Below are 26016 nucleotides of genomic sequence, written 5' to 3'. Positions count from 1 at the left end.
CTGTGCGGAGTCTGCACGTTCTCCCTGTTTCTGAGTGGGTTTCCTCCGGGTGCTCCGGTTACCTCCCACAGTCCAAAGACGTGCAGGTTAGGTGGATTGGCCATTCTAAATTGCCCTTAGTGTCCAAAAAGGTGAGGAGGGGTTATTGGGTTACTAGGATAGGGTGGAAGTGAGGGCTTAAGTGGGTCGGTGCAGACTTGATGGGCTGAATGGCCTCCTTCTGCACTGTATGTTCTATGTATCTATAACATGAGAAGTTGTGATACCGCCTGTGGAAGTTGCAATTGCTGTTAGATGCAGCACCGGCCTCGCACCCCGTGTTAACCTCTAGTCAGGGCGATGTTAAATTTCCATCCCTGGATTATAATTGGGGATGCATTTTCTGTGCACGGATCCTTGAGGAAATCTCCACTTGCACATTTTTCCGAGGGAAACTGTGAGAAAAAGTAAGACTGTGAAATATAACTTTGCCGCCTGCCGTGCGGACTGTGCACGAGGCTTCCTTTAAGGGGCGGGAGGAGCTCTGTGAGTGTGGGTGAGGGCTGTTTTGCTTGGGCCTGGGGAGGGGGATTGACAGCTGGGCGGTGCTCGAGCTCTCCCCTCTGGGTTGCTGAGTGACGGGCACGCTCCGCTCCAGCCTCTCGGACGCTGCTGACACTTGGGGCGGACGGCGGATCTTTCAATCCCAGCGCAGGATCTCTCTCTCGAGTTTGGTCTCATAAAGAGGGTGGACGAATGAGGAGGATATAGTTCATAACCCGTCAGGAAGGAGAAGGAAAAGCCGAGCGCCGGTGGATTATAATTTGAGTTGAGGGTTTCCCCCGCCTCCTTTTCTGGAGTCTGGAAGCCGTTTGCAGCGAGATTCCTGCTCTGCTTGTTTCCTTTTCCCTCTCTGGAATTTGGGATGGTGCGGTGGGCTGTGATGATATAGTATGAAGTCTGGAGGATGGGAGCGAATAATGGCAAACAGTGCGGCAGTGAGGGTGAGTCCCATGCAGCCAGCTACCCACTCAGTAAATAAAAGTTGGGGAAGGACGTGACTAACCCAGTATGTTTTTTTTTTCCCTTGAAAGCTTGTCAGGACTCCAGGCATCCAGTGTCGCGTATTCCTTTTAAAATGACTTATTATGTTACTTCTGTGTCTGCGGTAGTGTGCATTCAGACGGCTTTTGGCTATTTGTCTTCCTTTGATTCCAAAAGTGGGGTTGCCTGAGTGAAACGGGAAGGAAAAGTGACTGAATTCGCGACAAAATAACCAAAGCTAAACTGAATATAAAGCAGCTGAATATGAAAACTGGGTTTTGAAGCCGGGGACTGGAATGAAGCGCCTCCCAGTCTTTGCACCCATGGGTTTAAAGCGCCGTTGATGGGGACTGACAATTTGCTTCGCTGATATTTACCTGGATTTAATCAAACATACAGGTCCAATGTTTAGTGTAGCCCCTTACAATTTAACAACGGAGACGTGTATCTAAATGTTGTTACTTCAATCTTTTAAAAAACGAATCATTTCCTGGAAGTAGAAGAGCGAAGTAAGTCATGGTTCCTGAGATTTAAAGCTCTGATTGAATGTCAGGGTTGATTTTCGGAACTTAGTTGCGTGACTTTAAATTTTTGTACGACCCGGTTTCTCGAATTTCATTTTAATTCTAGATTTCGAAATACCTCACGTCATTGCTAAATCTTTGTAAAATGAACATTTGTTGTTCATCCCAGATTTTGAGGCTCCAGTATGGGCTATGGTAACACGTCATGTACAGAATATTCAGGGCGTTTCAGACTTGGCCTTGAACTTTAGAGCTTACACTCCCCCAAATTAATCACAACATTATTTTGGTTGAGAATTAAATAGTATCTAAAGATTAAGAGGTGGGGTTGTCACCCACCACCATTCACAATGGAGCAAGTAATATTTTCACCAGGAAAGGCCTGTTTGCTTGAGTGACACTCAGTCTCTTTAGTGGCATTGCCCTCTCCACCTCTTCGGATTCTAAATTTAAAACTCAAGGATAAAAAGTGGAGTCAAAGCTGAGTGCATAATCCTTTGTGAAACTGACTTTCAACATGAATGTGATGGACCAACAAAGAAAACGAATGCAGAGTTGTAGTAGCTCCTGGAGGGAAACGTATTATTTACCTATACCATACTTTAACATGTAGCAAAATGCAAAGAATGTGACAGAAAGGAAAGCAATGTGATGGAAACAGCAATTTAGCTTCTCAGATATCAGGATTTAAAGTGTAATTCAGCATTAGGTTAAGTTAAAACAGGATGACAATCTTGCATGGCCTGCACACTTCCGTGTCTGAATTCCCAGTATGCACAGCATGTAAGGCCCATGCTGGGAGCACAAATTTGCCATTTGATTTATCAAGCTTATCAGCTGTAACACAAAAGCTTCTTTTGACAAAGAGAGTATTTATACTACTATGCCATCTTTAATTTAGTGTTCACATTCCACTTTCAAATCCATTCCAGTTTCTTTGCATTAGATGCTGTGTTGTGCAGAAATCCAAAGAGAGGAAAGACCTTGTATTAAAATGCTGTATACATCACTTGGGCCATCCCCAAGTATCTGTTTATATGTATCTGATTAGCTTTATCAAATACTCTATTTTTTCTCTCCTTGTTAATTTTTCAGTCATTCTTTGCTGTTCCTTATATTCTGTGCAATCTTCTGACCTGCCATCTATTTTTGCACAATTATATGTTTTATTTTTAATTTCTTTAAAAAAAATTTAGATTACCCAATTAATTTTTTCCAATTAAGGAGCAATTTAGCATGGCCAATCCACCTACCTTTCACATCTTTGGGTCGTGGGGGCGAAACCCACGCAAACACGGGGAGAATGTGCAAACTCCACACAGACAGTGACCCAGAGCCGGGGGATCGAACCTGGGACCTCGGCGCCGTGAGGCAGCAATGCTAACCGCTGCACCACCGTGCTGCCCTTTTAATTTCATACTATCTTTAACCTTTCTAGTTAACTACAGATGGGGTGTCCTTGCCAAGGACTTCTTTCGCGTTGGAATTCATCTATTTTGTGTGTTCTGAAATAATCCCTCATATGTTTGCAACCGCATCTCTGTTGACTTAGTCCTTAACCTAATTTAACAATTCACTTTAACCAGCACTGCTTTCATGCCTTCCTAATTGCCCTTATTTAACTCTCAGAGGTAACTTAAAATCTCCTACAATTATCACCTTTCTGAAAAGCTCCCATTTTTTTTCCCTTTATGCTTCAGCTTATCATGTGGTCACTGTTAAGAGGGCCTGTACATGACTCCCACAAGTGACATCTTTCCTCTAATATTTCTCATCTCTACCCAAACCATTTCCACACCCTGGTTTTCTGAAATTATGTAATCCCTCTCTATTGTGCTAATACCATCATTAACTAATAGTCATCCCTCCATCATTTTAATCCTTCGTGTCGTTCCGAAAGGTCCTGTACCCTTTAATGTTCACGCGCCAACTCATGTCCTCTTGGAGCTATGTCTCTGTAATGGCCATCAAATCATATTTCTTTCTTTCTATATGTGGTCTCAGTTCATGGTTTATTTTTCAGGCTTTGTGCATTCAGATACAGAAGGCTGGATCCTCCATTGGCAGGATCCTCCGTTTCACCGGAGGTGCACTCGTGCCAGCGGATTTTCCGATGCAGTGGGGTGCGCACAATGGGAAACACCATTGGCCGGCTGCTGAGATGGAGAATCCCACTGCCGATGGGGGAGTGCTGCACTGGAAAATGCCCAGAGCCTTTAGTTTTATCCTTTTATTCTTTTTATTACCTCTAGTCCCATCTGGTGATTTACTGTTAGATTTGTACTCTCTATCCCTTCCTGTCGTAGTCTGTTTTTCATTTACTGTTATATAATCTTTCTCTATTTGTCTTGTACCACTTTTTAATTTACAACATCTTCCCAAATTTGATTCCTTGCACCCACTACATAGTTTGAAACCCTCTCTCTTACCCTAGTTCTGCAGCTCACAAGAACATTGGGCTCAGCACGGTTCAGACATAGATTGTCCCAAAGGTACAGATCCACTTTCCCCAGTAGTGATGCTTGTGCCCACCTCTCCTACACCAGTCTGAGCCATACATTCCTCTTCCTGATCTAATTTTCCTGATGCCGTTTTGCTGGCGGCTCAGGTAATAATCTGGAGCTTATGTCTTTTGATGTTCTGTTTCTTCACTTGGTGCCAAGATCCTCATTCTGACAATGCAGAATGTCCTTTGTCCTACCTAAGTCATTGGCACCTACATGGGCCACGACGACTAAGTCTTTCCCCACCCTCTAAGTTCCTCTTTAGCTCTGTAAGATGTCCAGAATGCTGGGCGGAATTCTCCGACCCACCGGGGGGTCGGAGAATCAACCGGGACTGGCGTCAATCTCTCCCCCGCCGTGGCCCGAATTCTCCGCCACCCGGGAATCGGCAGGGCGGGAATCGCGCTGCGCCGGTCGGCGGGCCCCCCGCGGTGATTCTCCGGCCCGTGATGGGCCAAAGTCCCGCCGCTGATAGGCCTCTCCTGCCGGCGGGAATCAAAACACCTCTGGTGCCGGCGGGATTGGCGGCACGGGCGGGCTCCGGGGTCCTGGGGGGGGCGCGGGGCGATCTGACCCTGGGGGGGGGGGGGGGTGCCCCCACGGTGGCCTGGCCCGCGATCGGGGCCCACTGATCGGCGGGCGGGCCTGTGCCGTGGGGGCACTCTTTTTTTCTTCCGCCTGCGCAATGACCTTCACCATGGCGGGGGCGGAAGAGACCCCTTCCCTTGCGCATGCGCCGGCATGACGTTAGCAGCCGCTGACGCACCGGCGCATGGCGGACTTTCGCCGGCCGGCGAAGGCCTTTCGGTCCCAGCTGGCAGGGCGCCAAAGGCCGTTCGCGCCGGTCGGCAGAGCGGTAACCACTCCGGCGTGGCCCTAGCCCATCAATGTGAGGGCTTGGCCCCTAATGGTGCGGAATTCTCCGCACCTTTGGGAGGCCCGACGCTGGAGTGGTTGACGCCACTCCAATACGCTGGGACCCCCCGCCCCGCCGGGTAGGGGAGAATCCCGGCCCCTGTCTCTGTCCAGATATTATATCTGTCTAGGCTCACTCTCTTTGCTGCTGGTGTCAATCCCTCTGACTATGCAATCTCCTACTACCTCTACATTCCTTGTAACACTCTCTTCGCCCCCTGACCCATCACCCCAGCTTGAATGGTTTCCCTTAGCATGGTGCCATGGGTCAGCTTGCTCATCTACACAGCAGCCTCCACTCTCATTCAGATAAGCTGAAAAAAACCTCAAACCCTTGGACAATTGCAAAGGCTAAGGCTCCCGCAATCTTGCCCTCTGGTTCCCCTTACCTGCCTCACTGGCAGTCACACCCTCTGTACCTGACCACTCGCAACCCAAGGGTGTGACTGCCTCCTAGAATAAAATGTCTCGGTAACTTTCCCCCTCCCCATTGTGCTGCAATGTCGCCAACTTGACCTCCAGCTCAATAGCTCGGCGACAAAGTTCCTGCAGCTGCAAGCACTTACTGCAGAAGTGTTCGCCCTGGATCACACTGGTATCCAGAAGCTCCCACATCCTGCAATTGCAGCACATCAGCTGCCTTGTCATCTCCATGTGCAATTGATAAATGATAATTAATTCATAATTAATAAAGCCTACACCACCCAATAGGTTTTGGCACTGCAAGTAAACTTAACAATGCTGATAAAACAATTGAGTGTGTAAAATACTGCTAAAACTTAGTTTCTAATAATACTAGTTACTGATTTCCTTATGTTTTCTGCTGCAGCAATGGGGAAATCTAATACTGGAGAGTGAAAAGGAGTAGAAGAGAAAAAAAAGCATCTTCTCTCGACCCTTCACTGAAACCCCCCCACTCAACACACTTTACTACTTGCAGTAAACCTTAGCTAAAGAACCTCTTTCCCCCTGTGCACCAAATTTCCATTTTGGACCAAATTCCCAAATACAGTCACTCGGTTATACAGTCAAGAGGCACGCTGGCAACGTGCTTCTTTATTGCAATGCAGGAGGGATTCCAGCCAGTCTTGATGTGGGCCCATAAACAGTTGGAACGCTCAGAGAGGCACTTGTCTATTGTGTCATGCCCACAAAGCTATATTCATGTGTCTATGGAAAATGGACATCTTTAAACACTCAATGGGCAATCTCTGTTGAGACAAAATGAAGTTGAGAGGTCAGGTGACAGCTTCAGTTATGCCAATATGTGGAACTACACAAGGCTGGAAGTTACCCTGCTTGACTGCTCAGGATATTAAAATATGAAGGATCATTCAGAACATTTCATTGAGAAGACATTAAAATGCAGAGATATTTCTTATGGGGCGGCATGGCAGCACAATGATTAGCACTGCTGCTTCACAGCGTCAGTGACCCAGATTCAATTCCAGCCTTGGGTTACTGTGTGGAGTTTGTACATTCTCCTGATGTCGGCGTGGGCTTCCTCCAGGTGCTCCGGTTTCCTCCCACAGTCCAAAGATTTACAGATTAGGTGGACTGGCCATGCTAAATTGTCCAAAAGGTTAGGTGGGGTTCCTGGGTGATGGGATAGGGTGGGGCATGTGCCTAGATGGGGTGCTCTTTCATACGGTCGATACAGACTTGATGGGCCGAATGGCCTCTTTCTGCAGTGTAGGGATTCTATGATTCTATGGCTGTCATTGTCCAAGTAACTGCTGAAGCCTAGTGCACAATGGGCTTGCAGACTTCTTGGCTGTCAAAATGTAATTCCATGAAATGGTATGAGGAGAAACCCATTCTGTCACAAGGAGATGCAAGTGAGTAGCACTGGAACACTATTGTATGTAAATTGTCAAGTAATCTGGGAGCATTTATGGGGTCAATGGGAAAACACATACTATGGCCCAGCCACATCTCTTCCAGGTGTCCACTCGTGACAATAAGCGATTTTCATTTAATTTCATTTGACAACAAACAAGTCTTCCTGCCAATTTACAGGAAAATGCACAAAATTCCGTGACTCTCCTAAGGCAGTGTGGGGTCAGGACTCAAAGAAAATCCCAGCCCATGGATTTTCAAAAGGTGTTTGACAAAGTACCACATGATAATCTTCTCAGGAAAATTAAAGCGATGGATACAAATTTGACTACGGCATAGAAATCAGCAATATCTGGGGAAAGGTCATTTTTTTTCGGACAAAAGAGCAGTACACAGTGGTATTCTCTAGGGTTTAAAAAAATATTTCACAATGTGTGTGTCACTGACTAGGCCAGCATTTATTGACCTTCCATAATTGTCTTTCAGAAATTGATGGTGAGCTACCTTCTTGAACCATTGCAGTCCATATATTGTAGATACATCCACCGTGCTGTTGAGAAGGGAATTTCAGAATTTGACCCAGTCAAAGACCTAGGGCAGCAGGGTAGCATGGTGGTTAGCATAAATGCTTCACAGCTCCAGGGTCCCAGGTTCGATTCCCGGCTGGGTCACTGTCTGTGTGGAGTCTGCACGTCCTCTCCCTGTGTGCGTGGGTTTCCTCCGGGTGCTCCGGTTTCCTCCCACAGTCCAAAGATGTGCGGGTTAGGTGGATTGGCCATGCTAAATTGCCCGTAGTGTCCTAATAAAAGTAAGGTTAAGGGGGAGGTTGTTGGGTTACGGGTATAGGGTGGATACGTGGGTTTGAGTAGGGTGATCATGGCTCGGCACAACATTGAGGGCCGAAGGGCCTGTTCTGTGCTGTACTGTTCTATGTTCTATGTAAAGTGAAGGAACGACAGTATAGTTCCAAATGAGCATGTGGCTTGGAGGGGGATCTTGTAGGTGATAATGTTCCCAGGCATCTGCTACCCTTGTCCTTTCAGCTGGTAGAAATGAAAAATGAAATGAAAATTGCTTATTGTCACGAGTAGGCTTCAATTAAGTTACTATGAAAAGCCCCTAGTCGCCACATTCTGGCGCCTGTCCGGGGAGGCTGGTACGGAAATCGAACCGTGCTGCTGGCCTGCTTGGTCTGCTTTAAAAACCAGCGATTTAGCCTAGTGAGCTAAATCAGAAGTCGTGGGTTGGGAAGATACTGTCGCGGGAGCAATGATGGGTTCCTGCAGTGCATCTTACAGATGGTACACACTGCTGACACTGTGCATTGGTGGAGGGGGAATAAATGCTGAAGGTGCTGGATGGGATGCCAATCAAGTGGGCTGTTTGGTTTTGGATGGTGCCAGATGCTTTGAGTGTTGTTGGAGCTGCTTCCATCCAGGCAAGTTGGAAATGTGCTATCACATTCCTGCATTGTGCCTTGCAGGTGGTGGACAGACTTTAGGGTGTCAGGAACTGTGTAACTCTCTGCAGAATTCTTAGTCTCTGACCTGCTCTTGTCGCCACAGTATTTATATGGCAAGTTCAGTTCAGTTTCTGGTCAATGGTACAGCCCGGGATGTTGATAGTGGGGGGAATTCAGGGACGGTAATGCCATTAAATGTCAAGTGGAGATGATTAAATTCTCTCTTGTTGGAGATGGTCATAGCCTGGCACTTGTATGGCATGAATGTTACTGGTCACTTACCAGTCCATGCCTGAATGTTGTCCACGCCTCGCTGCCTATCGACATGAACTGCTTCAGTATCTGAGGAATCACCAGTGGTGCTGAACATTGTGCAGTCATCAGTGAACATCTCCACTTCTGACCTTATGATGGAGGAAATGTCATAAATGAAGCAGCTGAAGATAGTTGGACCTAGCACACCACCCTGAGGAACTCCTGCAGTGATGTGTTGGGTCTGAGGTGATTAACCTCCAACCACCACAACCATCTTCCTTTGTGTTAGGTATGACCCAGCAAATGGAGAGTTTCCCCCCAATTCCCATTGACTTCAGTTTTGCTCGGGTTCCTTGATGTCACACTTGGTCAATATGTCATTCCCTGCCAGGAAGCTAGAGCAAATCCAGGCAGAAATAGTAAAGAATATCACTGAACTATTGCTATCATGTCCCTTACACCTGCTGCCTCATACAGATGCCTAGAAAGGAGCAGCTGCTACTTCATAGAAAGCCAAAACTGCAGCACAGTGCTTTAAACCCCTTCTAATCCATTGATCTGCAAGGCCTCTATTCACTTCAAAGAGAAACAGCTAATATTGCCTTGATATTAAGGGAAGTCATTCTCGCCTCATCTTTGAGTTCAGCTCTTTTGTGCATGTTTGGACTAAGGCTGTAATGTGGTGTGGTGCTGAGTGACCTTGGCAGAACGCAAACTGAGCATCAATGAGCAGATCATAACTGCGTGTTACTTGATAGCACCCTCGATGACACCTTCCATCACTTTGCTAATGATCAAGAATAGACTGATGGTGTTAATTGGCTAGTTGGGATTTGTCCTGCTCTTCATGTATAGGAGACACCTGTGCAATTTTCTACATTCCCGGGCAGATGCCAGTGTTGTAGCTGTCCTGAAACAAGTTAGCTTGAGACACGGCTAGTTCTGGAGCACAATTCTTCAGCCCTAATGCTGGAATATTGTCAGGACCCATGGCCTTTGCAGTATCAAATGTCTTCAGTCATTTCATAATATTACATGGATTGGATTGAATTAGCTGAAGACTGACATCTATGATGCTGGAGTCCTCTGGAGGAGACTGAGATAGATCATCAACTCGGCACTTCTGGATAAATATGGCTGCAAACACATCAGCCTTGTCTTTAGCACTGCTGTTCGGGAATCCCTATCATTGAGGATAGAAATATATGTTGAGCCTCCTCCTCCAGTGAGTTTTTTAATTGTCCACTGCTGTTCATGACTGGATATGTCAGGATTGCAGAACTTAAAATCTGATCCTTTTGTTGTGTGATTGCTTAACCATCTGTCTTATGCTCTTTGGCACGAAAGTAGTCCTTTGTTGGGACCACTGCCATTTTTGACGGGAATGATTTGAACTGGCAATACAATCTTCAAGTTTGCATATGATATAAAACTCAGTGTTCAGGAGGATATAGGCGTGCAAAGTGACAGATGAAATTTAATATAGAGAAGTGTGAAATTATGTATTTTGATAGGAGGAATGAGGGGAGGCAATATGATCTAATTGATATAATTTTAATGATGCTGCAGGAACTGAGACATCAAGGTGTATGTTCACAAGTCTTTGAAGGTGACTGCAAGCCTTTTAAAATTCTTTCATGGGTTGCGGGTATCACTTGCATTTGTTTGCCAACCCTATTTGTCTTTAAACTTAATGGCTTACTAAGACACTTCAGAGAGCAAGTTAAGAGTTAACGACGTTGGCGATGATCTGGCGTCATATGTGGGCTGGACTAGGTAGGACGGCAGACTTCCTTCTGTAAAGAACATTAGTTGAGAAGGTTATTAAAAATCATAGAGGACCCTCCACTTTCTTACCGTTATATTCTATTATTTAATTAACAAAGTTATGCTAAATCTTTATAAATCATTGTTTAGGCCCTGGTTGACATATTGTGTTCAGTTGTGGACGACACACTTCGGAATGGATGTGAAATCCTTGGAGAGGGTGTAGAAAAGATACTGGCTGAATTCCCCATTTGGGAGACTATGTTCTGCTGCCGGAGCTGAATCACTTGTGGTTCTCGCTGGCGGGAGGAGCGACACCCACAAGCGATTTACTCTCCCCAGCAACACAAACTTTATGCATGGAGCGGATTGCAAAGGATTCCATCATGAATACCGCTTTTGGGCGGCCCGTGCACAATGGCGGCCCTACAACTATGTCTGACTGCTGAGCCCCCCCCTCCCTACAACTCAAATCGTGCTCCCCCCCCGCCCCACTGACACGTTGGGTCATTCTCCACCCTTTCTACCCCCGCCCCCCAATATGTCATTCCCTACCAGGAAGCGAAAGAGCAAATCCAGGCAGAAACATTAAAGAATATCACTGAACTATTGCTATCATGTCCCTTACACCTGTTGCCTCATACAGATGTCTAGAAAGGAGCAGCTGCTACTTCATAGAAAGCCAAAACTGCAGCACAGTGCTTTAAACCCCTTCTAATCCATTGATCTGCAAGGCCTCTATTCACTTTAAAGAGAAACAGCTATTAGTAGCCTACCATTGACAGCTTCCAGACAGCCAGATGTCTGGATTAATTATTTTCATTTCACTTCATGCTTGAATGGATCTCAAGTAGCCTGCAGTGAACCAAACTGTAATGTTTATAAGCATCTAGCTGTGATTGACCACTCCTAACCGCATCAAAAGCATTTAAGTGCTTTCTGCTGAGAAAAAGAGGAAGTGAAAGTACTTAACTCCTAGGTGTTTATAAACATTGCAGGTCTCTAGGGGTCTCTGAAGGGGAAGGTCTGGTGGCGGGGTGTGATGGGGGTAAGGTGGGCATGATTTGCATTGTGGGGGAGAGGGGGGTCCTCCGATGGACTTTGGGGCACCTGCCTTAAATACTTATCCCCTTGGCCCACCGTGAGGTTCATTGCATCAGGGCTGCGCTGGCCAATACTTGTACAATCTACGCCCATGTGAATCCTGGCCGAGAGGGCTGGAACATGATGGAGGAGTGGAGAATCCGGTGTCTAGCCCGTTAATGGGGTACAAATGGGTCATGATCCATTTGGATCCTCCTGCCTCCTTTCCCACTATATTGATATCCGGGATGAGAGACTTCAGCTCATGAGGGGACAATAAGCTGCTTGTGTTCTCCTTAGAGCAAAGAAGATTAACAGGAGATGATAGAGGTGTTCAAAATTATGAATGGTTTTGATAGTCAAAATAAAAATAAATTAAGTAGTCCATGTGGAGTTTGCACATTCTCCCCGTGTTTGCTTGGGTCTCAGCCCCACAATGCAAAAGATGTGCAGGGCAGGTGGACTGGCCATGCTAAATTGCCCCTTAAATGGGAAAAAAAAACTGGATACTCTGAACTTATTTAAAAAAAAAGAAAATAGATTAAGGAATAGAATGATTGCTAAAAGTAAGGTGAGAATTTTTTTTTATGTACACTGCGTTGTTCCTGAAAGTGGAGTGGAGGCAGATTCAATTGTAAGAAATGAACACAGGGCTATGGCAAAAGAGCAGGAGGATGGGATTAACTGGATAACTCTACCAAAGACACAGGCAGAGGAATGATGGACTAAATGGCCACCTGAAAAATGTCACTCTATGATTCTATATAGTATGGTGAATCATACAGGAAGGGGAGAATTTGAGAAATTCTCCTTTTTAAAACATAAGTGGGTGATGTCAATGTGTTTCTGATTTTTTGACAAGAATTTGTTTAACCCAATTGTGATCCTACAGGAGAACTACAGGCAGTTTATAATTACAGTTCAGTGCTTGGTACTGTAATCCTCTAATTATGTGAGGACTAAAAGCATTGCTTTCAAGGACTTACAAGTTGTATTTTACATTGATACTTTAAAAAATATATATCATTGATGTTGAATATCGTAAATTTGAACTGTAGTGAGGGTATTAGAAAGAATTATAAGAGGCATAATTTTATTTAACATGTTATAGGTGCCTCTATTACAATTTATGGAAAACAGTGTTTAAAAGTGTCTATCTTACTGTAACTTTGGGAGAAGATGAAAATGATTATAGAATTCCAATCTGTTTTCGTAGTGATTTCCATTGATGGTGCCATAGAGTTTTTAGGGCACAGAAGGAGATCATTTGGACAATTGAATCTATGCAGACTCTGCAGATCAATCCAGTCAGTCCTTGCTCCACCCCTGTAGCTCTGCAAGTTTATTTCCCTCAAGCGCTCATTTCATTTCCTTTTGAAAGTATTGATCGTCTCTGCTTGCATTGCCCTTGTAGGTGGTGTGTTCCAGGTCATTATTTCTCACTTGAATTTCCTGCCCAAAACCATAAATCTGTGTCCCTGAGTACTTGTACCCTAGTTAATGGGAACAGCTTTTCTTTGTCTACCCCACCACAATCTTGTCCATCTCTATCAAATCTCCAATCCATCTTCTTTGTTCCAGGGAGAACAAACTGAACTTTTCCAACATAACCTTGCAACTAAAATCTGTCAACCGTGGAATAGTTCTGGCAGATCCCCTCTTCAGGACCATCACAGACGTCTTAAGTGAGGTGACCTAACTAGAGCTTTATAAAGGTTTCACATGCCTTCCTTACTTTTTTTTACTCAATGGTTCTATATATAAAGCCATATATGCTTTTTAATTAGTCTCCCAGTATGTCATGTCACTTTCAAAGATTTGTGCACATGAACCACTCTGTCCCTGTACTCTCTTTAGAACTGTGCCATTTAGTCTATATTGCTTCTCCCTATCCATTCTGCCAAAATGTATCACTTCATATGTCTCTGTATTCAATTTCATCTGTCACTTGCCTGCCCATTCTGTGGCATTCAATTGGTATCATCCTCACTGCCACACCTTCAAATTTAGTGTAATTGCCAAATTTTTAAATGTTTGTCTGTATTCCAATATTCAAGTCACACAGCCATCTTGGCACTGATGCTTGGGGAATAGCAGTGCCTATTGCCCCCAAGTCTGAAAATTACCATTTACCACAACTTTTCTGTCCTTAAGCAAATGTTTTCTATCCAGGCTGGAACTTAACCCTTTATTCCATGACCCTCAATTTTCTCAATTGGACTTTTGTGTGGTACTTTGTCAAACACTTGCTTAAAATATAAGTAGCAACATCCATTGCATTTCCTTCATCAGCTTTCTCTGTTCATTAAAAAAACTCAATTAAATATGTCAAGCATGATCTGGCTTTTACAAATCTTTTCAGGTTCTCCTTAATTAACTTGTATCTCCTCAAGTGTGTGTTGATTTCTTTCCGCTGATTGTTTTAAAAACTGTTACCTCCCTTTGTTAAACTGTCTGACCTGGGGTTGCCTGGACTGTCTTTACATCCTTTTTTGAATAAAGGTGCCGTGTGTACCGCTTTCCAATCTTTTGACATTTCACTTGTATGTAGAGAATATTGGAAGGTGATGGTAGCCCCTTCCACCTGCTCGACCCCAACTACTTTTAGTAACATGGGATTTAAAACCAGACTCTACAACTAGAATATTCCATCTAGTTCTGTTCACCACATTTGAATAAGTTTGCGAGAGTCCTTGAGAGGAACTTTGGCCAGTATAATTCCAAAGTTTACAGATTTCAGTGACAGGGTTACGCTGGGGAAGCTGGGTTTGTTCTGCTTGGAGCAAGGTAGATTGAATGGAGATTTTATAGTATCCAGTTGAATTATCCACCCTCAGTATAGCCAGCCATTCAGGTGCATCTTTCCTATCAATTTTCACTACATCCATTAGCTCCACTATCTCCATTTCTACCAATATTTTCTCCGTGTCCTCTACCTTAGTAAACTCTGAATCAAAATATTAATTGAGCTTTCTAGCCTTCTCCTGTGTCTCTAAGCGTATATTGCCCTCTTTGTCCCTTGCCAATTCGGATCATTGGGACAGTTTCTGGAGTAGGACAAGCTGGATGGGTTGCACCTTAACAGAAAAAGGTCCAATATCTTTGCTGGGGCGTTTGCTCATGCTGTTGGGGAGGTTTTAAACTAATTTGGCAGGGCTACAGGACATAGTGTAGATGTACAGTTGAGAGTGATGTTCAATCAAATATTTAGATATATTGGGCGGGATTCTCCGACCTGCCCCGCTGGGTCCGAGAATCGCCGGGGGCCAGCTTGAATCCCCCCCCTGCCGTCTCCCGAAGTCTCCGGCACCAGAGATTCGGCAGGGGTGGGAATCGCGCCGCGCCGGTCGGCGCCCCCTCCCCCCGGCGATTCTCTGGCCCATGATGGGCCACAGTCCCGCTGCTGTCATGCCGGTCCCGCCGGCGTGAATCAAACCACCTACCTTACCGACAGGACCAGGCGGCGCAGGCGGGGTCCTGGGGGGGGGGGGGGGGGGGGCGCGGGGCGATCTGGCCCCAGGGGGTGCCCCCACGGTGGCCTGGCCCGCGATCGGGGCCCACCGACCGGCGGGCGGGCCTGTACCGTAGGGGCACTCTTTTCCTTCTGTGTTCGCCATAGTCTTAATGATGGCGGACACGAAAGTGACCCCCTCCCCTGCTTATGCGCGGGCATGACATCAGCAGCCGCTGATGCTCCAGCGCATGCGCGGACTTCCGCCGGCCGTCGAAGTCCCTTCGGCCCCGGCTGGCGTGGCGTCAAAGGCCTTTCCCGCCGGCCGGCGGGGCGACAACCACTCTGACGAGGGCCTAGCCCTTCACGGTTAGGGCTTGGCCCCTAAAGGCGTGGAGAAATCCGCACCTTTGGGGCGGCCCGACGCCGGAGTGGTTCACGCCACTCCATCCCGCCGGGACCCCCCGCCCCGCCGGGTAGGGGAGAATCAATGCCATTGTCACGTGTACTGAGTTACAGTGAAAAGTATTCTGCGTGCAGTCCAGGCAGATCGCTCCATTATTGAAAAACTTGGACATACAATAAATATACAATGTAAATACATAGGCATAGACATTGGGTGAAGTATACTGAATGTAGTACTACAACTATAGAGAAGATGCAGAGAGAGCTGTTCAGCCTCTAAGAGGTCCATTCAGGAGTCTGGTAACAGCAGGGAAGAAGCTGTTTTTAAATTTGTTGGTGCATGTTCTCAGACTTTTGTATCTTCTGCCCAATGGAAGAGGTTGGAAGAGAGAATAGCCCACGTTGGAGGGGTCTTTGAATATGCTGCCTTTCCCAGGGCAGCGGGTTGTGTAGACAGAGTCAGTGGATGAGAGGCAATTTTGCATGATGGACTGGGCTGTGTTCACGCCTCTCTCTAGTTTCTTACCATCTTGGGCTGAGCAGTTGCATACCAGACTGTGATGCAGCCAGATAGGATGCTTTCTATAGTGCATATATGAATATTGGTAAGAGTCAATGTGGACATGCCAAATTTCCTTATTTTCCTGAGGAAGAAAAGGCGCTGATGTGCTTTTTTGGTCGTAGTGTCAAAATGGGAAGACCAAGATGGATTGTTGGTAATGTTTACACCTAGGAATTTGAAGTTGTCAACCATCTCCTCCTCAGCACCATTAATGCAGACAGAGGCCGAGTACAACACTTCACTTCCTGAAGCTAAAGACCAGCTTAGTTTTGCTGACATTGAGGGAGAGGTTGTTGTCATTACATAATGCCACTAGGTACTCTATCTCCCTCCTGTATTCTATCTTCCTCCTGTACTCTGACTCATCAATGTTTGAGATCCGACCCGCTATGGTCGTGTCGTTAGAAATCTTGTAAATGGAGTTGGAGCTGAACTTTGGCACACATTTGTATGTGGATAAGGCGTATAGGAGGGGGCTAAGCAACCAGTCTTGTGGGATCCCGTTTTTGAGGACTATCATGGAGGAGGTGTCGTTGTTTATCCTTACTGATTGTGGTCTATGGATCAGGACGGCGAGAACCTAGTTGCAGAAAGAAGAGCCAAGTCCTAACTTTTGAAGTTTGGATATGAGCTTGGCTGGGATTATGATGTTGAAGGCGGAGCTGTAGTCAATGAATAGGGAGTCTGACGTGGGAGTACTTGTTGTCAAGATGCTCCAGGGATGAGTGTAGGGCCAGGGATATAGCATCTGCTGTGGACCAGTTGTGGTAGTAGGGAAATTGCAGTGATCAAGGCATCTTGAAACTTGGACCTGATGTGTCTCATGACTAACCTCTTGAAGCACTTCATAATAATAGATGCCAGGGCCATAGGTCAGTAGTCATTGAGGCAATTTGCCTGGTTCTTCTTTGACACTGGTATGATAGTGGTATTATTGAAGCAGGTGGGAACCTCGCAAGGGCGTAGGGAGAGGTTTAAGATGTCTGCAGTCACATCCGTCAATTAGTCTGCGCAGGATCTGAGTGAACGATAAGGGACTCCTTCAGGGACCATGCTTTCCGTGGGTACACCTTCAAGAAGGCCGATCTAAATTCTGAGGCTGTGATGATAGATATGGGGTGTCCTAGGCTGTTGGGGCAGTTGACAGTGCTACACCTAATCCTTGGAAATGTGGGCAGGCAAGTGGTCGAAGTGTCAGTAGGTGAGCATTTTGGGGACAGTGACCAGAATTTTGTACGTTTCAAAGTCATAATGAAAAGGGATAAGGATAGTCCAGAAATCAAGTGTCTGAATCAGGGGAAGGCCGATTTCAATATCTTAAAAAAATATATTTTTATTAAAGTATTTGCAAATTTTTTATAACAAAAACAAGCAAAATAATAATAACATAAACAACAACATGGTAAAATAGACATTTCCCACTCAACCCCTTCTGTACATCCCTTAACCATATTGCACCATCCCCCCTTCAGAGTGCTGCTTCTGCTAACATTTTAATTTTCCCCGAGAAAGTCAACGACCGGCTGCCACCTCCGAGAGAACCTCAGCATTGGCCCTCTCAAGGCAAACTTTATTTTCTCCAGCTTGAGAAATCCAGCCATGTCACTGACCCAGGTCTCCACACTCGGGGGCTTCGAGTCCCTCCACATTAAAAGGATCCGTCTCCAGGCTACCAGGGAGTCAAAGGCCAGAACGTCGGCCTCTTTCACTCCCTGAACCTCCGGGTCTTCTGACACTCCAAAGATCGCTATCTCTGGACTCGGCACCACCCGCATACCTAGCACCTTGGACATTGCCTTGGCAAACCCCTGCCAGAACCCTCCAAGCTTCGGGCATGCCCAAAGCATATGGACATGGTTTGCTGGGCTTCCCGCACACCTCGCACATCTGTCTTCTACCCCGAAAAACTTGTTCATCATCGCCACCGTCATGTGTGCCCGGTGCACCACTTTAAACTGTATTAGACTGAGTGTGGCGCTAACAATTGCACACACAGACTCAAATCGGTACAAGAGAGGCTTTATTACAGTGAGATGCTATTCCTTCGGCTGCAGCTGTAGAATGGCATCTCAGGGAAACTTATGACTATTTATACTGCTCCCTGTGGGCGGAGCTAGCCGGCAGGGGCTTACCGGAAAACCTGTAATACAGGTACTGTCGTACATCCCCTAATGCAAGAGCACACATATATACAGTGGTAGATCACCACATTCACCCCCTGTAAAAAAAAATGAGTCCGGCGAGGGTGACCTATTTACGTGATCTATTTATAGAGGGGGGAAAAAGGAACCAAGTGTCCATCGGGCAACCCGGTGCCCGTCACAGGTTGAGTCGGACCGGCGGTCGGACGTTCCGTTGTGAGCGACGCAGCAGTGGTGGCGACGTCTGCACAGGTGGTGTCGGCGTTGATGGCGTAGGTGCTGGCGGTGTTGGTGCTGGTGGTGTTGGTGCTGGCCAGTGGCTGGATGACTCCGGGAGCGAGCCAAAATCTTCCGTGTCCTCTAGTGTGGGCAGGGGAACGAGGGATGGACATGGTGGGGCGGAAGTCGGGGGCGCCGGGGAAAAGGAGGGTGGCGCGTGGGTAGGGAGGAGTGTGGGCATGGGATCGGCACCTGAGGGAGCCAGGTCCCTGAGCAAGACTGTATCCTGGCGGCCGTTGGGGAACTCCACGTAGGCATATTGGGGGTTTGCGTGGACCCAGAGGGTCTGCCTTGTGGAGCCTGACATGCCTACGAAGAAGGACCGGCCCTGGAGCTGCGAGCCAAGTCGGGAGCGACACCCCAGATGTAGACTTCCTAGGGAAGGCTAAAACACGTTCATGGGGTGTGTTGTTAGTTGCGGTGCACAGCAGTGGCCCAACGGAATGAAGTGCGTCAGGGAGGACCTGCTGCCAGCGAGCGGCTGGGAGGTTCCTGGACCGTAGGGCCAGCTGGACGGCCCTCCATACCGTCCCGTTCTCCCTCTCTACCTGCCCGTTTCCCCGGTGGTTGTGGCTGGTCGTCCTGCTGGAGGCGATACCCCTGCTGAGCAGGAACTGACGCAGTTCATCACTCATGAACGAGGATCCCCTGTCACTGTGGATATAGTCGTGGAAACCAAACAGAGCGAATATGGAATCAAGAGCCTTGATGACGGTGGAAGACGTCATATCCGGGCATGGGATGGCGAAGGGGAACCTAGAGAATTCATCAACCACACTAAGGATGTAGGTGTTTCGGTCGGTGGAGGGGAGGGGTCCTTTGAAATCTACGCTGAGGCGTTCAAAGGGGCGGGACGCTTTCACCAGGCGTGCGCGGTCTGGCCGGTAGAAGTGCTGCTTGCACTCCGCACAGACCTGACAGTCTCTGGTGACTGTCCGTACTTCCTCGACGGAGTAGGGCAGATTGCGGGCTTTGACCAGATGGTACAACCGAGTGACCCCCGGATGGCAAAGGCTCTCGTGCAAGGCACGGAGCTGTTTCACTTGTGCGCTGGCACATGTACCTTGGGAGAGGGCGTCTGGGGGCTCGTTGAGCTTGCCGGGTCGATACAAGATCTCATAATTATAGGTGGAGAGCTCGATTCTCCACCACAAGATTTGGTTGTTTTTGATCTTGCCCCGCTGCGTGTTGTTAAACATGAAGGCTACCGACCGTTGGTCAGTGAGGAGAGTGAATCTCCTGCCGGCCTGGTAATGCCTCCAGTGCCGCACCGCTTCAAAGATTGCTTGGGTCTCCTTTTCAACAGAGGAGTGTCGGATTTCGGAGGCATGGAGGGTGCGGGAAAAGAATGCCACGGGTCTGCCAGCCTGGTTTAGAGTGGCGGCAAGGTCGACATCTGAAGCGTCGCTCTCTACTTGGAAGGGCAGTGTCTCGTCTACTGCGTGCATCCCGGCCTTGGCTATGTCTGAGCGAATACGAGCGAAGGCCTGTTGTGCCTCGGCCGTGAAGGGAAATTGCGTGGACTGGATCAGTGGGCGGGCCTTGTCCGCGTATTGTGGGACCCACTGGGCGTAGTAAGAAAAGAACTCCAGGCATCGTTTGAGGGCCTTGGGGCAGTGGGGGAGGGGAAGCTCCATGAGGGGGCGCATGCGGTCGGGATCGGGCCCCAGTTTTCCGTTCTGGACTACGTAGCCGAGGATGGCTAAGCGGTCTGTGCTGAACACGCACATCTCCTTGTCATAAGTGAGGTTGAGGAGAGATGCGGTGTGGAGAAACTTTGCACGGTTGGCGTCATGTTCCTGCTGGTCGTGGCTGCAGATGGTGACATTGTCTAAGTACGGAAATGTGGCCCGTAGTCCGTACCGGTCAACCATTCGATCCATTTCTCGCTGAAATACCGAGACCCCATTAGTGACGCCGAAGGGAACCCTAAGAAATTGATACAGTCGACCGTCCGCCTCGAAGGCAGTGTAGGGACGGTCCGATTTACGGATGGGGAGCTGGTGGTAGGCGGATTTCAGGTCAATTGTTGAGAAGACCCGGTACTGTGCAATCTGATTGACCATATCAGATATGCGAGGGAGGGGGTACGCGTGGCCGTTGATAAGCACCGTCATAGAAGCGGTGACCAGGTTGCGAGGACTGGATTAGTCGAGCGTCATGGAGGCGAGTAGCAGCGATCGCCCGAAGAGTCCGACGAGTCCGATGAGTAGCGGCAGCGACCCGGGTCCCGTGGTCCAGTTCCGAGGGAAAGAAGATGGCGGCACCCATGCAGCGCATGTTGCGAGGGCGGGGCAAGATGGCGGCGACTATGGAGCGCACGCTGTGGGGGCGGGACAAGATGGTGGCGACCATGGAACGCACATGGAGTCGGAGGATGAAGATGGCGGCGCCCATGGTGCGCACATGGCGGGGGCGGCGAAAGATGGTGGCGCCCACTGTTCGCACGTGCGGTCGGGGAAGGAAGATGGCGGCGCCCACTGATCGCACGTGGCCCCGGGAGCAGCGGACGGCAGGGCCCATTGTGCGATCGGCTGAGGTGAGGGGAGAGTTCGGGCGCGATAGCGGCAACTGCGCGGGCCTGACACACCGCTGCAAAGTGGCCTTTCTTGCCACAGGATTTGCAGGTCGCGGTGTGGGCCGTGCAGCGCTGGCGGGGGTGCTTCTGCTGACCGCAGAAGTAGCAGCGGGGACCCCCAGGATGCGCGGTGCAGCGTGCAGCGCAGGCATACTGCACGGGAGCGGCCCCAGTCAGGGGGGGTCGGTTGCGGGGTCCGCGAGGGGTAGGATGGGTGGATCACGCGGTAGGATGGGTGGGTGGGGTAGGATTGCACATTATGGGAAGCGGCCGTCATTGAGAGCGCTAAAGCCTTTGTTGCCGCAAGGACGAGAGCGGCCCCTTCCAGCAGTCGTTGCCGGATGGTGTCCGATGCAATACCCGTCACAATGGCGCATGAGGAGATTCGAATGTTCCGTGGCCGAGACTGCCTGGCAGTCGCAGTCCCGTACTAGAGGGATAAGGGCCTGCCAGAAGTCCTCAATCGACTCACCCGGTTGCTGAATGCGAGTGTTCGTCGACTGGGCGTAATTCTCTTTGAGAAGATCCATGGCCCGGGCGTAGTTAGGCGCGTCCTGAATCAGCGGGAACACGCTGGAGCTCAACCTTGAGTACAGGAGTTGTACCTTCTGAGCCTCCAATGGTGTAGGGTCCGCTGAGGTGATGTAGGCCTCGAAAACAGCCAGCCAGTGGTTAAAGTCTTTCCTGGCGTGCGGCGACTGCGGATCCAGCTGCAGGCGATCGGGCTTAATTCTGATGTCCATGATGTTGGAAAATCTCACTGTAATAAATTGTGGCGCTAACAATTGCACACAAAGACTCAAATCGGTACAAGAGAGGCTTTATTACAGTGAGATGCTACAGTTGTAGAATGGCATCTCAGGGAAACTTATGAATATTTATATTGCTCCCTGTGGGCGGAGCTAGCCGGCAGGGGCTTACCGGAAAACCTATAATACAGGTACTGTCGTACATCCCCTAATGCAAGCACACACATATATACAGTGGTAGATCACCACACTGAGCCTGGCACATGATGAGGAGGAATTAACCCTGCTTAGGGTGTCTGCCCACAGACCCGCCTCTAACTCTCCCCCTAACTCCTCCTCCCACTTGCCCTTCAGTTCCTCCACCGGGGTTTCTTCCGCCTCCAACAGCTCATGATAGACATCTGACACCTTCCCCTCCCCCACCCAGATAAGAGAGACTACTCTCCTGTATTCCCCGCGGCTACAAGAGTGGAAAAGCCAACCCCTGTTTCCTCAGAAATTCCCGCACTTGCAAGTATCTGAAACCGTTACGCGGCGGCAGCTTGAACTTGTCCTCTAGCGCCTTCAGACTGGAAAAACACCCGTCTATGAATAGATCCCCCATCCGTCTAATTCCTGCTCTGTGCCAGCTCCGGAACCTGCCATCTATCCTGCCCGGTGCGAACCTGTGGTTATTGCAGATCGGGGTCAAGACCGACGCACTCTCCACCTTCTTGTACCTCCTCCATTGCCCCCAGATCCTCAATGCCGCCACCACCACCGGGCTAGTGGAGTAACGGGCCGGCGAGAACGGCAGAGGTGCCGTTACCAGTGCCCCCAAACTGGTGCCTTTGCATGACGCCGCCTCCATTTGCCCCCATGCTGGCCCCTCCCCCACCACCACTTCCTAATCATCGCTATATTTGCCACCAAGTAGTATTTGCAGAGGTTCAGCAGCACCAACCCACCCTCCCCCCGACTGCGCTCCAGCAACATTTTCTTCACTCGCATGGCTTTATTTGCCCATACAAAGCCCAAAATAATCTTATTCACCGCTTTAATAAGGCCTTGGGGATGAAGACGGCGAGGCACTGGAAGACAAACAAAAACCTGGGAAGGACCGTCATTTTCACGGTCTGTACACTCCCTGCCAGCGAAAGCGGGAGCATATCCCATCTTTTATAGTCCCCCTTCCATTTGCTGTACCAGCCGGGTTAGGTTGAGCTTGTATAATGACTCCCATTTCCGAGCCACCTGTATTCCCAAGTAGCGAAAGCTCCTCTCTACCATCCCTTGCGGCAGGATCCTGCCCCCTTGCCTGGATCACGAACAATTCACTTTTTCCCATGTTCAATTTAAACCCCGAAAACCTGCCAAATTCCCCCAAGATCTGCAAAACCTCCCCCAACCCCTCCACCGGGTCCGAGATGTACAAGAGCAAGTCATCCGCGTACAGCGAAACCCGGTGCTCCACCCCCCACCGAACCAGCACCTGCCAATTCCTTGACGCTCTCAGCGCCATGGCCAATGGCTCTACAGCATATCGATGAGGGTAGCACATTTGATGTGGTTTACATAGACTCCAGTAAGGCATTTGACAAGTTCCATATGGAAGGCTGGTCCAAAAGGTTAGAGCAGGGGTGGGCAAACTTTTCCGTGCAAGGGCCACATTCAGAAATTCACAATTTTAAAGGGCCGCATAGTATATTAAGTAAAATAATTAAAATTTTAAATAGCCAAAATAAAAGGTCTTCAAAGAAAAAAAAGCACATTTATTTGAAAAACAAAGTAACTCAGTAAGTAACAGAACAGTGTCAATGAGAATGATGCATCTGACTGCAGCCATTTACCAGTTTGTTGAAATCAGGTGTCAAGTTGCTTGTGCTGATCCTTAACACTGACAGAAGCACAGCCTAGCCGAGTCAACGATAAAAACGCGCGTAGTGGGGTGGATGAGTGGGGCTGCCTTATTGGTCGGTTTAGTTGGGTGTGCGACCAATAGGAGTCCAGGTTACAAACAATAATAAGGCACCTGGACTCCTATTGGTCGCACACCCAACTAAACCGACCAATGAGACAGCCCCACTCATCCACCCCACTAAGCGCGTTTTTATGCGGCCCGCCAATGAGGTGCCCGGAATCATAACAGGCATTTTTGAAAAGCCGCCGGGGAAAAGCCGCTGAAGTAAATGCGCTTATTGAAGAAGCGCATTTACTTCAGCGGCTTTTCCCCGGCGGCTTTTCAAAAATGCCTGTTATGATTCCGGGCACCTCATTGGCGGGCCGCATAAAAACCTATGTCGGGCCGCATGCGGCCCGCGGGCCGTAGTTTGCCCACCCCTGGGTTAGAGCCTATGGCATCCAAGCCAACTTGGCAAATTGGATCCAAAATTGCCTTGTTAATCGCAGGCAAAGGGTCATGGTGGATTGGAAGCCTATGACCAGCAATGTACCACTGCTTTCAGTGCTGGGACCTTTGCTGTTTGTTATACACATTCATGACTTGGATGTGAGTGTAGTAGGTATAATTAGTAAGTTTGCAGAAGACACCAAAATTAGTGGTGGAGGAGGATTCTTAGACAGATTGATATTGATCAGCTGGTAATTTGGGCAGAGCATTGGCAGATGGAATTTAATCCTGATAAATGTGAGGTGATGCATTTTGGGAGCCCTAATAGGATTCGATATACACAATGAACGGTAAGTTTTATGGAATATTGAGGAACAAAGGACCTAGTTGGATCCCTGAAGGTGGCAGTACAGGTAGATAAGGTGGTGCAGAAGGCATGCGGAATACTTAGCCGGGGCATAGAATATAGGAGCAGGGAGGTCTTGGTACAACTTCATAAACATTGGTTAGGCAATAGATGGAATATTGTGTACAGTTCCAGTTGCCACACCATTGCAAGGACGTGATTGAACTGAAGTCTAAGACTATCTTCCTCGCTATCAACACCCACCAATTTTCTTGTCTTCTGCAAACTTACTAATTATATCTACTACACTCTCATCCAAGTCGTTAATGGATATAACAGAGGAGATTCATCAGGATATGAGGGCCGAAGGGCCTGTTCTGTGCTGTACTGTTCTATGTTCTATGTTCTATATTGCCTGGGATGAAAGTTTTCAGCTATGAGGAGAGACTGGATAGCCTGCGTCTGTTTTCCCTGGAGCAGGAGAGGCTGAGGGGATATCTGCTAGAGGTATACAAAATTATGAGAGACATAGATAGGGTAGGCTGTAAGAATCTTTTACTCATGGCTGAGGTGTCGACGATCAGAGGGCATAGGTTTAAGATGCGGAGTAAGTGGTTCAGAGGGGACCTGAGCAAACATTTCTTCATCTAGAGAGTGGTGGAAATATGGAACATACTGCCTGAGAGGATGGTGGAGGCAGGTACATGCAAAACATGTCAGAAGCATCTGGACGAGTACTTGAATAGCCATGGCATAGCAGGCAATGGACCAAGTGCTGGTAAATATGATTAGTGTAGATTGGTACTTTATGGTCGGCATAGACATGGTAGGTGAAGGGCCTGTTTCTGTGCTGTATTACTCGAATATCACTCTGAAGCTACTGCACATCTTCCTGTAGATTTTCTGCTCTCTCTCGCTCTTTCTCTCACTATTTGGAGGTGCATTAGCATGATCTCACATAAATCAATTATTTACTTGTCCCTTCAAGTATCCCTACTTTTTCCAACACTAATATGTCTTTCATTTTTAATTTTTTTTTAAGAGTACCCAATTCATTTTTTCCAATTAAGGAGCAATTTAGTGTGGGCGAAACCCATGCAAACATGGGGAGAATGTGCAAACTCCACACGGACAGTGACCCAGAGCTGGGATCGAACCTGGGAACACGGCACTGTGAGGCTGCAGTGTTAACCACTGCGCCACCGTGCTGCCCACTAATATGTCTTTCCTAACATCTTTCCTTCCTTATCTTTTCGAAACTATTTTTATCCTTGAGTATAAGGCACCCAGCTCTCACCATTTTTCAGCCATGTTTGTTATTGCTGGTACATCATATTCCCACATGGCTAATTGTGCCTGTAGCTCAACAAACCTGCACTCCACAATGAAAAGTCTAGTGTCATTGGATTAATAACCCAGTGTCCCAGGTTAATGCTGTGGAGACACAGGTTCAAATGCCACCATGGCAGTTAGTGGGATTAATGAATAAATGTGGCAATGTGGTTGACTCTTAATTGCCCTCTGAAATGACCTAGTAAGCCACTCAGTTGTATCAAGCTCTTACAGAAAAGTTGAAAAGAACACCATTTCCTCTCAGACTTACTCATCCAGTCACTTACTGGCTCCTTGCTTTTGTCTGTGGATCTCTAGCACTGTTTTCTCTCAGTCTTGTTCTCATTGATTCCTGCTGACACCAAATTGCTGCTTTTACATTTGGGTCTCGGCTCTTGTTACTAACTAATTTAAAAATAAATTAGTTTGTCCTCTTTAGTGAAGGATAGAATTTGTTGCATCAGCAACAAAG

At 47.9% G+C, this 26016-nt stretch overlaps 1 protein-coding gene across 1 annotated transcript in view; it reads left to right on the top strand.

The window, feature by feature from the left end:
- Window positions 1-606: 606 nt before the first annotated feature.
- Window positions 607-26016, top strand: part of fbxl7 (F-box and leucine-rich repeat protein 7) — a 450891-nt gene continuing 425481 nt past the window's right edge. Inside the window, exon 1 of the mRNA XM_038797153.1 lies at window positions 607-983. Within this exon, the coding sequence (XP_038653081.1) occupies window positions 947-983 (37 nt within the window). The 5' untranslated portion in view covers window positions 607-946. The remainder of the gene's footprint in view (window positions 984-26016) is intronic.

This window comes from Scyliorhinus canicula, chromosome 5 (assembly GCF_902713615.1).
Source record: "Scyliorhinus canicula chromosome 5, sScyCan1.1, whole genome shotgun sequence".
In the NCBI taxonomy this organism is placed as follows: domain Eukaryota; kingdom Metazoa; phylum Chordata; class Chondrichthyes; order Carcharhiniformes; family Scyliorhinidae; genus Scyliorhinus; species Scyliorhinus canicula.
Note: the sequence above shows the minus strand (reverse complement) of the source record. Positions and strands in the feature narration are given on the sequence as shown.